General features: G+C 39.4%; 1 protein-coding gene across 1 annotated transcript in view; it reads right to left on the reverse strand.

Moving 5' to 3' along the window:
- The window catches only part of pth1r (parathyroid hormone 1 receptor), a 52,732-nt gene extending 50,710 nt beyond the window's left edge, over positions 1 to 2,022 (reverse strand). The window contains exon 1 of the mRNA XM_039601790.1: positions 850 to 2,022. Coding sequence (XP_039457724.1) covers positions 850 to 918 — 69 coding nt within the window. The 5' untranslated portion in view covers positions 919 to 2,022. The remainder of the gene's footprint in view (positions 1 to 849) is intronic.
- Between the last annotated feature and the right edge of the window lie 11,718 nt (positions 2,023 to 13,740).

The raw sequence follows: 13,740 nt of genomic DNA on the forward strand, positions 1-13,740 counted from the left end.
TGGCAACATTTGAAAGCTCAATACTAGATCAGCGTGTTGGGCGGGTTGTTCGGCCGCTGCTGCTGCAGATGTGAATGAAAATTTCTAGCCCCATTTTGACTGCACGAGCTGCATCAGCTCATGCAGGTCAGAGCTCTTCCGAGCTTACGGCATGAAACGTGCTGTAGTAAAACACAATGCTCTGCCTTTTAGGGCAGCTAGGTTACTGTGTGCTTACACAAACCCTAATTGTACTGTTAGGGTGGGAAGAAGCACTTAATGGAACAAGGGCGTAATCACTAATCACAGCTGCTTTTTGTTAGCTGCCATGTCCACCTCTTAAATTCTGTTAGGGAACTGACAATATGTCTGTCATTACTCAACCGTCTCTCTTGAAATTTCAGCTTAAATAGGTTGGGTTTTTTTTCCACTAAATCTGGCAAAACAGCCATGTGGTCCGATAAAGCAGCAATTTCAAGAGTTTGACTTGCAGCGCAGAGACAATTAAAGGTTTTGAGCAGATGCAAGTAAAAAGCTTTTGACAACAGAGCCACTTTGTCTCTAATTCTGGAGGACACTCTCTCCTTAACACTGAACACATGCTTCCTCAATCATGATTTGCAAAAGAAGCAATGGACAAATTTTGCGGAAATCAGAGTGAATTTAGCAGATTTCATCAATATGGGATACAAAAAATAATCATCCTAAAGGAGGTACTTGAGTTTTACTTGGCACACAGCACATGCAGATATCTCTCTGACAACCTCTCAGTGATCTGTGCACACTTTACCAACATTAAAGCAGCATCTTGTCTATCAGGCAGCGTAAATGTGCTTATTGCATTTTTATTTTCATTTTGAAATGACTTACCAGGCATAAACCGCTGAGTAGTGAGATGAGTAGAAAGTCCAGATTGCGGAGAAGCAGAGAGGATCCCATCCCTGACCTGAGGCAACTCTACCTCCAAGAGTCCTTGCAGGGCTCAGACAGATGCTGATTGAGCTCGGATGAAATTATTTAATCTACTTAACTCTCTTCAAAGTGGAACGAGTTGTGTTTTTTCACTCCATCTGGCCTCTCGATGCTTATGATGGCTTGTGAAATCATAACTCTGTAATCGCCTCGCTCTGCCCTCGATTTAATTTCCTATAATCTACTATATGCTCCGGCTCAGTCTGCTCTCTTTATTTCTCTGCATCTGTCTTTTTTCCTCTTCTGAAATTACATCCACATGTCAGAACTATTTATGTCGCCCTAGCTCTGCGGTGGGAAGTTCAAATGATTCTTTGTAGGGAAGAAACCGACGCTGTATTTTTAGGTCTTTTAAATTTCCCCCTCAGACTAACTTAAACACTTCAGTATGGAGCTGTGCGCCTTGCGGCTTATTCCAGTATTCTTTTCCAAGCGTTAGATCAGCGTTGTACAAAAATAAGCCCGAAACGTATCATTCCATCACCAGTCGCTGCTGAATTTCACAACTTCAATCCTGTGACTCATGTCACCATCAACAACGCACGGATCTATCGTGCAGGGCGGCAGTGGAGCAGAAGGATCGCAGACAGGGTCTACTTTGTGCATTTAACAGTAAATGGCAGCCAAGTGAAAAAGCGGAGCGTGAAATTTCAAACTTTTAATAGAAGTGTCTGATTTGCGTGTTTCAACTCAATCACTGTACGCGTGTTCGCAACTCCTGGTTACCGGTCTTTTTCTTTCTTCTTTCTTCTTCTTTCTTTCTTGTAAATTAATAAAAGCACAAAACGGTAGTGTATCAGTTGTTATGTCCACAAACCGTGCCGAATTATAAATCTATCCACGGTGACAGTTAGACAGCAACTGCATGTATGGAACTCCCAAACGGGGATCTGTTTAAGCTACCGATGGTGATGTGAAAAGCTCAGAAAGGATGAAAAACGCCAACTTGGTCTGAATAATTTAGGCTACTTACTATCAAGAGAAACCCAAATTCACCCTGACGGACAGATAATTCGCAAACGCGTGTTTGTTCGCAGAGTAAGCGCAAAACTTGAAGTTCCTCGTGTTGAGAAAGCGTCTCCAGATGTGGCAGGAGGCAGGTCGTGCTCAGTAGTGAGTATGTGGATGGAAAAGGAGGGGGGAGAAGGAGGGGGGGCGGAAAGGAGGCAGGTAGGGTGGAGCGTAAGAGCTTTTCATTGGTGCGCTCTCTTACGTTGGAATAAACCACGGCTCCGAAATGACATATTTTCTCACCCCTCAAACAAACTCCACATTCAACAGATCGCAGGGCCTTTGCCAAACCGCTTTTTCCCCCTGCACTCTCTCAAAAGTTGCAACTACTAGTAGGATTGGATTACCGAGACATAATGCAGGAGAGCGTGCACAATTTTCTTTTAACGAATCAAGACTTGTGTTTGGAAATGAAATAATAGAGGATTTGTGGACAGTGTCATAGCAGTTTGTCCACTTTATGCTTTTTCGCGAATATGTTTGTGTGACACTGTTATTTGAATCGTGCAGGCAGACAGAATTATTATTATTACTATTATTATAATGGTTATAATAATATATACAAAGTCGATCCTAATCAAACACCTGTTTATAACTGATTATCAGGTTAAGAGATAATTAACCCTTTATTGTCCAAGTATAATACAGGCCGCCTGGTCTTATTTGGTAACTTTGGGTGTAAAAGTCCGAAATCATACATGAGTGAATGCGTTCTTTCAGAATAACCTCAGCTTTCAATATCTTGCAGTTATTTTACATTACTGACCATTAAAATTGTTTAAAGGGGGGCGTTTTTATTTTCAGGATTATAATTAAGTGAAAACTGGTATTTAACATGAACAAAATGTAACACAACTTGAAATATAAACTATAAATGTTTTTTGTACGTTTTTTGAGCCTTGGTCTCTCTGTTTTTCATATTGTCACTTTTATATCCCAAATGTCCAAGCGCTTTTTGGACTCTGTGATAGATACTAAAGTAGTTCCTGTCCACCTGGAGACAGAGACCCACATTGCGATGATGACACTGCCATGCCAAACCAAGCATGAATGCATGCAAACACCACATATATGTTTTGACTATCTATTGTTCACATTTCATTCTGTAAATCAGGTCGAGCTTGTGTCCCCCATCCCACTGAAAATTTCCACTTTCTGATTTTGAAGTCTTTCAGTCCCGCTGTGATGTCCTCATCTGACCAAGGCAAGCGGGAAGATCTCCAGCTGTTTGATTTTTTTTAAGTGTCTTTTCTCAAAAGTGATTTTAGAACCACTAGTTCTGCAGGTTATGATGATGGTTTTCGGGGAAAATACTGGCACACACCATTGGAGCTGCTTATTCCAGTCGCTATGGTACCCTGACAGCTGAATGTACAGTGCTGTTTTTTACAGTGTGGTCACAGTTGTGATCAAATGGCACAATGACTGAAATGCCCCAGCTGTTAAACCATGCAGACTCCCAGCTATCATAGAATAGTTGTAGGATTATAAAACCACCTCACAGGCTCCCACAAGCTGAGATATAGTCAAAGGCAATTTCAGTCCTGCTGGGTGTAACCTACACAGATGCACCACCTAGGAATACCTAGGTAACTACACCTTTTCAAAGGGCAAAAGGGTACATATTTGGGCCCAGGGAGTAAAAAGGTACACGCTGGCACCATTTCATCTAGATTTTAAAACAGGATTACGTTTAAGAAGATTGTGTATGTGTGTCTGTGTTCAGGGATATGCAAGGACTTAGGTGAAATATTAATTTTCAAGATAATTTTGCATTAAACATAGGAACACACAGAAACAGTACAGGGAGGTTGGGGTGACGGGGATAAGGTGGGTTGTATGTACCGATCATGGTGGGTAGCCTTAGCATGTGATTTATATTATCTTGTTTGTGTTTGAAGTACACGCTGAGTATTATAAAGGGAATGAACTCTGGGCGTAACATAAGAATGGAGACAGGCTTTTTGCTTTAACTGGGTCAAGATTTTCGATAAAGTTGAAGTCAGTTATATCTAAAGTTTCATGATCTGTTAGCAAGTTAAGCCAGTGAATTATTGATCATTTTGTTTTGTCTTTCCCGTTAAGAAAAATAGTTTTTATTGCAACGTTTAAAGGCATTAAGCTACAAGCTTGGAGGTTTTTAGGTACGGTCAAAGAGAAGAAGTCAGATACAAGTAAAACAGAGGGGGATTGTGAGATGCTGAGGCTAGCTCTGTCAAAGGTGCTAGCTTTAAACCTTTGTGAGGCATTTGTTCTCCAATTTGTTTTGTGCTCTGACAGTGCATTAGGATATAAAATTGACACCAGAGGTTCAAGACTGGTTTCCACATGGTACAAACCATGAGCATGCTAGCAAGTACAAATATCAAGGGTATCAATGATACATCAGCAGCACTTTAGAGGGTACTGGCCCAGCTACATGCTACTGCACCCATTAAGGCAATTTCTTTTCTGAGAGTATACTGCTTGTGGCTAAGTAAGCACTTTGATACAACTGTTGTTCTGATATATATAAATAGAATTCCATTGAATTGATACAATATATCAAGCATCAGGCAGTAACTCACTATAAAAGCCATCAATGCTGATAGACAACCGTGATCGGCTGCTGTTGTGGATGAACGTCGTGTGTATTATCCATCAGAGAGAATAATGTTTCAGCAATCAGCTTTAAAGTCATTAACTGCCATATGCTTCCGCCACACGGGGCACAGACTGGCATCTCATGTTGACATTGTCTTCATACAATATGGCATCAAATCAAAGTTTAAGTCGCAGCAGCACTCATCACGTGTGCAGTTATACTTGAATGTGCGTGTTTATTGTGGGGCTTAAAATGCTCCAAATCTTTTTAGTTTGGCGTTTTTTGCTCATGTCTTTTAACCAGCTGATTAACTGTAAGTTTTGTTAACAGTGTGAAACTAAAATAGAATAATGACTCAGTGGACAAATTCATAGCCCCAGTTCTCTGTGTACTAGGATGGATAATGGGTACTTAGTAATTTGAGCATGAAAGCTCGCCTTAACTCAAGGTTCACTACATTTGTGGAGCTCTCAAGCCTTTTACAGTTGTCCCTAGTGGATACACGCAATACGGCTCTTGCATTGGATTTTCATGTGTATTATACCTGTTAAGAAAGTGTTGTTGTTGCTGCTCAGTGATAGGTTTTTGAACAAGTCAGTCAAAGATGGTATTTATATATTGTTCACTTGCAATTAAAATATAGGATATGATAGGAGCTATAAGTCCAGCTCTCCATTTGCTGACAGATTCAGTGAGATGTAGTTGATGTCTTTGTTTAAAGCTGATAAGAAGACCAAGCTTTGCTATATTCTTTCTGCCTCCTCATGAAAAAAAAACAACATATAGCAATTTAGTCTCGTATTTTTGATTCAGGCTGTTGCTGTGTCACTTTGCTCAGTCAGTCAAAGATAAAAGCAAAAAGCCGACAACATAATGAGAAGTTGTTTTTGCATGAAGAAATCAAAAAAGATCCAGTACCATTTTTACAACCGCTTAACTAAGCAGCAAGGCACTATAGGTTATGAAACTGTGTGTATTTGCACAGCAAACAAAAAAAAGGATATATAAATATCTTCCCCATTTTCCACTTCCTTTTTTTTAACTTCCTTATTTTCTTTTTGCTCTGTGTATTTATTTCTTAGAGGTCATGGTACTTACTATAACAATGTCCTCAGTATTAACCAGCAGAGCCTTCTTTTCCATCATAAATATAGGTTAATTCCTGCGGTGCAAGATAATACACAATATAAATGCGGTCATAAACAAACAGCAATAAGATGTATCCATATATTTGCTCATCTGCCTTGCAGAAGATTGCACCCCACTGTGCCTCCATGGAAAACTCAAGATACAGTAGGCTGCAGAAGATTAACAGACGAGACTGTGTTTAAGATATATGCATAATCTCCACTCAGTTTTCAATCCATCTGTCAGGGTTTGTCTTTCTAAAACAGAGCTTTTCTTTTGAAACAGTCACTGGGAAAGGTTAACCTTGCCTTCAAGCCAATTACTGTATCTCTGTGCCAGTTCTGCTGGTTATGCTACTTATCCATGGTACTTATTCTTAATTTTTCATCCTGTCCTGCATCTTTTGCCATCAAATTTATCACAGAAACACAGCGCCTCTGATCTCTGACATCCATCTGGAATGATTAATATCCATATCCAGTAATTGTCTGCAAGTTAGGGACAACGCTCGGCTGTGACAGCACAGTATCTATCTATCTATCTATCTATCTATCTATCTGTCTATCTATCTATCTATCTATCTATCTATCTATCTATCTATCTATCTATCTATCTTTCTTTCTTTCTTTCTTTCTTTCTTTCTTTCTAAGAGCTCAGCAAGCTCCCATCATGGTTGGAGTCCAACTCTGTATGAGACCAACTTGTATATTCTTGTTCTCTCACATTTACAAAAGGAATCAGATATCAAAGTACATGAAAGTGAAAAAAGCTATTAAGAAATCTATTATCTGTTACACTTGGAGGAAATTAGCTTTTTCCCTTATCAGCTCTCATTATCATCCACTCATGTTAACTTTCTCTACTTAGAAAAAAAAATAAAGCTAGTTTTGGCTGCTCCACTTGTCACAAGGGGTCGCCACAGCAGGTACCACCGCATGCTTGATTTGGCACAGATTTACCCAAGATGCCCTTCCTGACACAATCTCAAAGGGGACTCTACTTAGAAAAAAATAACAAGTTAAAAAAAACCAGTGTAACATATGGCATGTATTTTGTATTACGTATTCGCCACTGAAATGATACTATAAGCTATATGCTGCACCTATGCAACAATCCAGGAACGGGTACACTGAAATTGTATATCTGTGTGACGCATTGTCAAAAGCCATGAAAGAAGCCAAAAATTCAAAGCACATGTATGTCTGGACACACAATACTCCTTATTCTTGTATGGCTTCATATAGTGTGCTGGACTTCTTTTTATACATCCAGTTATATCCTTTCCATATAAACATTGTTTTGTTTTGGTTTGTTTTGCCCTCACTTTCACGTACACGCATGACCCTAACAAAGGAAATTGCAAATGAAAGCTTTAAATGTACACATATAACTAATTCCCCATGTTTAGAAACATTTTGGAAAATTCTGACACAATTACCAAGTGCTGCTCAAAAATCACTGGGGATTGTAATTGGAATAAAATCTTGGCTTCCTTTTTAATCATTTCTATTTACTTTAATCACGATCCAAGGCAGCAAATGTCATATACAATATAGTCAATACCCAGTTTTTGTCACAAAACAATTGGTGAAGCCCCCCAGGGCCAGAGGACGCTTTTTCAAGTTGGATTAGGGTCAGCTCATCTTTCCTCTTGCTGTCTTGACAGCTCACCCACTCAGGTCTCCCAAAGGTATAACCCAGAAATAGAATAAAGGAACAAATCTGGTCAAAGAAACTTCATACCTGATACTGTGAACATAGGATACACGTACACACTGTGGAAGTGGAGGACTTGATGATTACGAACATCAATCTTCCACTTTCATGTCTATCATATTGAAACTACTTTGATCAAACACATGGCTCGTGAAGATAAGGCGGCATGAGCTAACCAATGACCTTTACTGACCCACAAACACAACTGAGAGATGATCCTTATCAACAGTTTTGTGACACAGTGTAAAGACACAAAGGCAGGGACTCATATATATAGATATATATATATATATCACAAGTTGTTTCAGAAGCCACCAGGTAAAGTATAAATTTACAACATTTACAACCTCATAAAACCTAAACGTGAACATCTTGGACAAAGATTTAATGTGAAGTTGAGAATAACATTTCAAACACAGCAAGCAATTCAGTACAAAATGCGCTATAATTTCAGAGACTTGAACATGTCCAGCAGTGTCAACAAATTCCAAGATAACCAAAGTGTTGAGCAATAAGACAAAACCAGAAAGGAACTCAAAAACAAAAGTAGGGTTGTGTAATTGTTAAAGTATGAGAAAAGAAAAAGAGTTGGCTCATAAATCTAACAGTTAATGTTTGAGGGGCCAGCGCGGTAGCTGCTGGGGATATCTGATAGCTCGATGTATTTTTCTCAGCAAATTAATCTGTTGTTACAGACATACTATCTGGATAAAATGTATGTAATCAGCAATGAGGTCACCATTTCTTTCCCAAAACAAAACAGCAGAAACTGTCTCGAACCAGCGTGCGATGCTATAGAGCGTTTACTTTGTGAGGGAGTTCTACGAAGCTTTGTCCCTCTGATTGGGTTGTGTTTACAGGGTTAGGTGAAAGCATGAGTCATGAGGAATGATAATTGGTTGTTTTAGGCATGAGAAGTGAATCAGAAGCACAGGAGGGCGAACACCATCAAGTATGTAACTTTCCCCTTGTTAAAGTGAAGGAATAATTGTGTATTTCCTCATTTTTTCTTTACTTTTTTGGTTTACACACACAGTTCACCCATCTTCCATATTTCTGTATACACACTGTTGCTTCTGCTAAACTGGGAAGCTCTAAAAAACAAAGTTCTTTTTTACAGTTTTTCACAAGTTTGATTATAATACTCTCAGACTTGGTCCTGTTGTGGCATCCTTGGTCATCATTTCCATTATTTTCGTTTAAACAACTTCTTTAAAAGATAGGTTAAAAAAGTTGAAAAGTAAATCATATATGATTTTTTGTTATAACAAACAGGCCACACCTGCAGAGTCTTAACATGATCACGCTTGGCCTCAAACTTTAAGGAACAGGAAAACTTTAATTATTTACAAAAAATATAACATCAGCAGAATTAAATTTTTACAGCTCAGTGCTGTAGACAATAACATGAGGGAAAAAGGGAAAAAATATTTACAGTGGAAACCATGGCCTCCACTGCTGTGAGTAGATATGGTTCTGGTAAACAGGAATCATATGAGCAGAGCAGAGCAAACACTTAACTGGTCAAGAGCAACATGGGGTTTAAAGTTAGGCGAAAACTATCTTTAATAAGAGAACTGTTTGCACGTTGCAGAGCTGAAAATGCAATTTTAAATCAACAACACTTGTCAGAGTTACTTGGTGTGACACTGTTGCCTCACAGCAAGGGCACTCTAGTGGTCACTGTGACCACTTGGCTGCTGAGCTCGGTCAAATTCAGAGAATGAATGTCCTCGGGAGGATCAATACATGTGAAGTACCTCGATAAATCTTTCTTCATTCCCACCGACTCACAGAAATATAAGAGGTATATAGTAGGCGTGTGGGGACAAGGTACAAGCAGATAATTACACAGAGAGCAGAAAGAACGGGGCCTTAATCAAATAAATTAGATGTGACATCAAACTAATGTGAGGATAATTTTAAACAAGGCTGTCTTCGAAAAGTCAGAATAATTCAGCAGTGCTGCTCTGCACGATTAAGTGTCCAAACATCCAGATTGTCCCATTATTTTCTCTATGTTAGTTCATATTAATTGAGGTAAAACATTTTGTATTCCAATGGGGAAAAAGGTGATATGAGGAAAACACATTTGCGGATTCAAAGATTTGCTTTTACAGCTTGTTTTAAAAATTCAATTGCTTTGGCACATTTTTTGAAAGATTTTTGAAGTTTATTTTCTCAGTTCTCTTCTCTGTATTTCCCAAAACTGCTCATACATGCAGTCAAATTGAAGTTTTTTTGTGCAAATGAATAAGTGTTTAAAGCCAGGCGGAAAAATGCTCAGACATTTAGTTTGTTTGTTCTCTTCGTGTTTCCTTACAGTCTTGTCCTTTATGTTTTCAGTAACAACAAATGCATTTTGTATAAAACTGTTATTCCTTCCTGAGAATACCTGCTACATTTGTGGTCTGAAGTTTAAATGTAGACTCATCATGGGCATAAATGTCACAGTAATTTGGGGGTTTTGATGATTTCTTTGAGCTGTTCTTTGTGCTCAAATATACCCAAAGACCCAATTTGGGTAAATGTGACTTAGAAAGTTGCACCCCAATCAGATGCTTTTGGTAGACATCAACAAGCTTCTGGCATAATTCTGGCTGGATATTTGACCACTGTTCTTGGCAGAATTGGCATAGGTCATTTAAATTGGTTGGTTTCCTAGTGCGGATCCAGCTTTTAAAGAATTTTTTACAGGGTTGAGGTCAGGGCTTTTCAGAAGCTTAATGTTAGCCTGCTTTATCCATTTCAAAATCAGTTTTGATGTGTGTTTGGGATCATTGTCTTGAGAGAAAATCCAAAATAAATTCAAACCTGTGGATCCAATTCTTATTTTTTTCTTTTGAAAAAGTGATTAAAGATGCGTGCTGTATAATCATTCCATCCTGTAAAACAAAAGCTCAACAAAACCTCTACAAGTACAAAGCTACCATGACATTCATGGCAATGACTAGTGTATGTAAACCTCTAACCACAACTGTATACGAGAGTGTGTGCATTTAGGGTTTTACATTCAACATGCAAACAAAATGTTTTCTGTGATTTGCATGTTTTATGAGGGAGTCATTTTTCCGCTAAATGCCTGCACATTACAGTTATAGTTACAGAAAAACTGAAAAAAACAGAAACAAAACACATCAGCTATCAGTGCCAAAAAACACTTACTGTGGAAACAAGACATGAGTCTGCTACGTGCAATCGAATGCTACAATAACAAAGCTGTGCTGTGAAATCACTGGATCCTTTTGCCCGCAGGCTCTATTAAACCTCACACCTAATGCTCTCCCTTACAAGGTAACAGGGGATTTGTTGCATCCAACCTCTGCACTCTTCTGCATCCCTCTGTATTCTGCTGACTTCCCTTTGTTACACTGCCATATCTTTGCTCCTCTTTCTTTTTCGCCATCTAATAAATGTTTGTCTGAGCAGACTCTTTCATATTCTATACATATATATACACACAAACATTATTTCTATTCATAATTTACACCTGTGGGTTTGGCAGATTGTGACAGTTAACGGACGTTTTCTGCAGATGATGACATATTCAATTAAATGACGCTAGCATATTCTTAAGACTATGCAACTGATCAATAAATTGTAGTCAAAGAACAAGAAATGTTCTTTCAAATGCGCACGAGTAACAAGATGTTACTGGATTGTTAGATGTCATCCTTCTCTGTATTCTTTGAGTATTGTGCAACTAAGATGACTAAATTAAGTGGCAGTATCGACACCCAGCTAATTACCCTGTGACCACAGGAGGGCAGTGTAGTTCAGATGCTGGCTGGGCTCTCTGTGTTTGACAGCACAGATGTTGACAAGTTATAATTAGGGCTTACAGACTGACATCTTGCGCCTGAATAATAATACCTCTCTCTCATTACATTTTAAAGTGAAGCCTCTGATGCATGAATTTTAGCTTGTGAACATTAAGGGTGCTTTTTTATATATCTATTACACGTGTAAATGTTTGTGACAGCATAGGTAAGACTAGGAGTTTGTAAAACGAATGTTGCTGTCTGGCGACACACACTTTCATAAACACACATAGGTTAAATGTTTCGCATAAAATATGTTTTAGTGGAAATCCTGCTGAGAGTCCCCCCAAAAAAACCTGTGTTTATATTTTCTTTACTAAATAAGAATTTCTGCCAAACATCATGGCAGCTATGGAGTCTATGTTGGAGTGAAGCCTGTGCAGACTGGCACCATTACCATTTCAGCACACTAAACTGGATACCACATCGGATCCTAGTTGGACAGGGGACAGTTTAATTACACGCTCCTTCACTTCACTGACTGCCTTGTGGACCTGATAATGAACATGTCAAAACCTACCAGGAATTGAGCTGGTGTATTAACCACCTTATTAGTATTAACGTTGGCGAGGACACGCTGTATCCTGAGTGCTCGTAAATGATCACAGTGGAGCAGTGTCGCCCCAGCTCCACAGAGCCCTGTCACAGAGCCAAAGGGTAGTTTGTCTGTTAATGCAGTTACAGAGCACTGGACACACTTAATGTTGCCCTGTAAAGAATTATGAAAGCAAATAAAAAAGGTTTTCCCAACACTGGCACCTGCTACAACAGGGAAAAGACAACATCTCCCCAGCTTCAGGTTTAATTTTTTTTAATTGTATAGAACAGATCTATGTTTAGTGTTAAAACTGATAATCACATTAATGCTGTGTTTAAATCTCTAAGTGAACGTGCAGTATTTTATATGGGCTACAAATAATTTATTCAATTTATGAAATATTGCTCATCTACTGCAGATCACCTGTTTTTTTATTATATATCAACCCCATAATGATTATTCTCTGATGATTTATGTTCAATTTCAATGACAGAAACGAATCCCAAGAATATTTCTTTCTTTTCACAAAAGCTCTGTTGCCCACCTAAGCTGCTTATTTTCCTTTATCTTTCTGCTACACTGATGCAAGACCTAAATAAATCTGCCTCCGGTATCAAAGTCTACAAGCAATTTAAGAAAAAGAAAATTAAGTAGCTTCTATGTCTCTTCAGGTTTAGACTTCACACTCACCTCAAGGCCTGTTTTTCCCTCAGTCAAACTCACCAGGCCAAGGCTAACCCCGAGCCCACAGCAGCTCGTGGAATCTGTCTGAACCCTCCATGCCAGCAATGGAAAGGCTTGCACCGAGTTCAAACACAGAGAAGCTTTCTGTCTTTTGTTCTAGAGTCCCAGCCAGCACACTTTCAGTCTTCCTTGCTCATTAGCTAGCTTTCTATTGTATTCTTGCTTCCTATGCGTAGGCAATAGCCCTGGCAAGCAGTTTAGCATTCCTGCATGGCAGACTTCCCACAATAAAAACTGCCAGATCACAGATTTGACCACAGCGGAGATATGACCTGCTAATGCCCCCACCTCTTACTTGACATGAGTCCAGGCCTTTTCCAAGCTTCTATCTTGCACAGAAATATGTTGATTTTTTTAGCTTATAGGTGGCATAAATAAAGGGGGATCCTAGCTATGGGCTTTATTCCTACTTTCACAATCACAGGTGAGCTCAGTCGTTAGCTTGGCAAGTGAATAGAAGCCCCCAGCTAACTCACAGAATAAGGGAACACCAGGTTTGACAGAAGCATTAATATGCAGGCTGTCAGTGTATTTTATTGACACTGCTTGCACGATCAGACCAATAGGTTCAGATGAAAGCTGATAGCTAGATAAGGAACAGCCTGATGGCTGTGTTTACCTCTTTACCTCTTGACCTGCACCATGTGGCGCCTATGCTGACATAAGTGAGGCAGCTTGTAAAGGAGCATTGCTCGGAGCCCATTTCTCTTCACCTACTTCACACAGCGATTATGTTAGCACAGGGCATAACAGAGGCTTTCAGGTGCATTAGGGGCTTTACATCTCTATGCCATCACTGTGATCGTGTTAGCAGAGCAGGTTGTGTGGTCAAGCGCTGTGTGCTCCTGATCTTACTGCTCAGTGCAGCAGTGAGTCATTCCCCTGAGGAAGGTTGCAGGTTCTCTGCTGTGGATCATAGAAGCGAATCCACACCCTGTACTGTGTGCATAGGAGCATAGGACGTGAAATGACCAAAGATATTTTCTGCATTAAAGTCAGGCAGTTGGTGATTATTTCTTTGATTATGAGTGATAATGTAGCACCTCAACATGAGCAGATGCGCTCATGGGGAATAGGCTGCTTTTGGCAGCCGTGAAACATGACAGAGGTTTCAAGCCTCCATCTACATATAGTGCTCAGGTTGCAGTTTTGCTTTCAGCCTCTTTTACATGTTTGGTTGAGAGGTTATCTATTTTTTTTCCCACTGAAGATCGGCCGTAGCTCAGGCTGCTTCCACGTCAGTGACG

Source organism: Oreochromis aureus, linkage group 18 (genome assembly GCF_013358895.1).
Source record: "Oreochromis aureus strain Israel breed Guangdong linkage group 18, ZZ_aureus, whole genome shotgun sequence".
Lineage (NCBI taxonomy): Eukaryota > Metazoa > Chordata > Actinopteri > Cichliformes > Cichlidae > Oreochromis > Oreochromis aureus.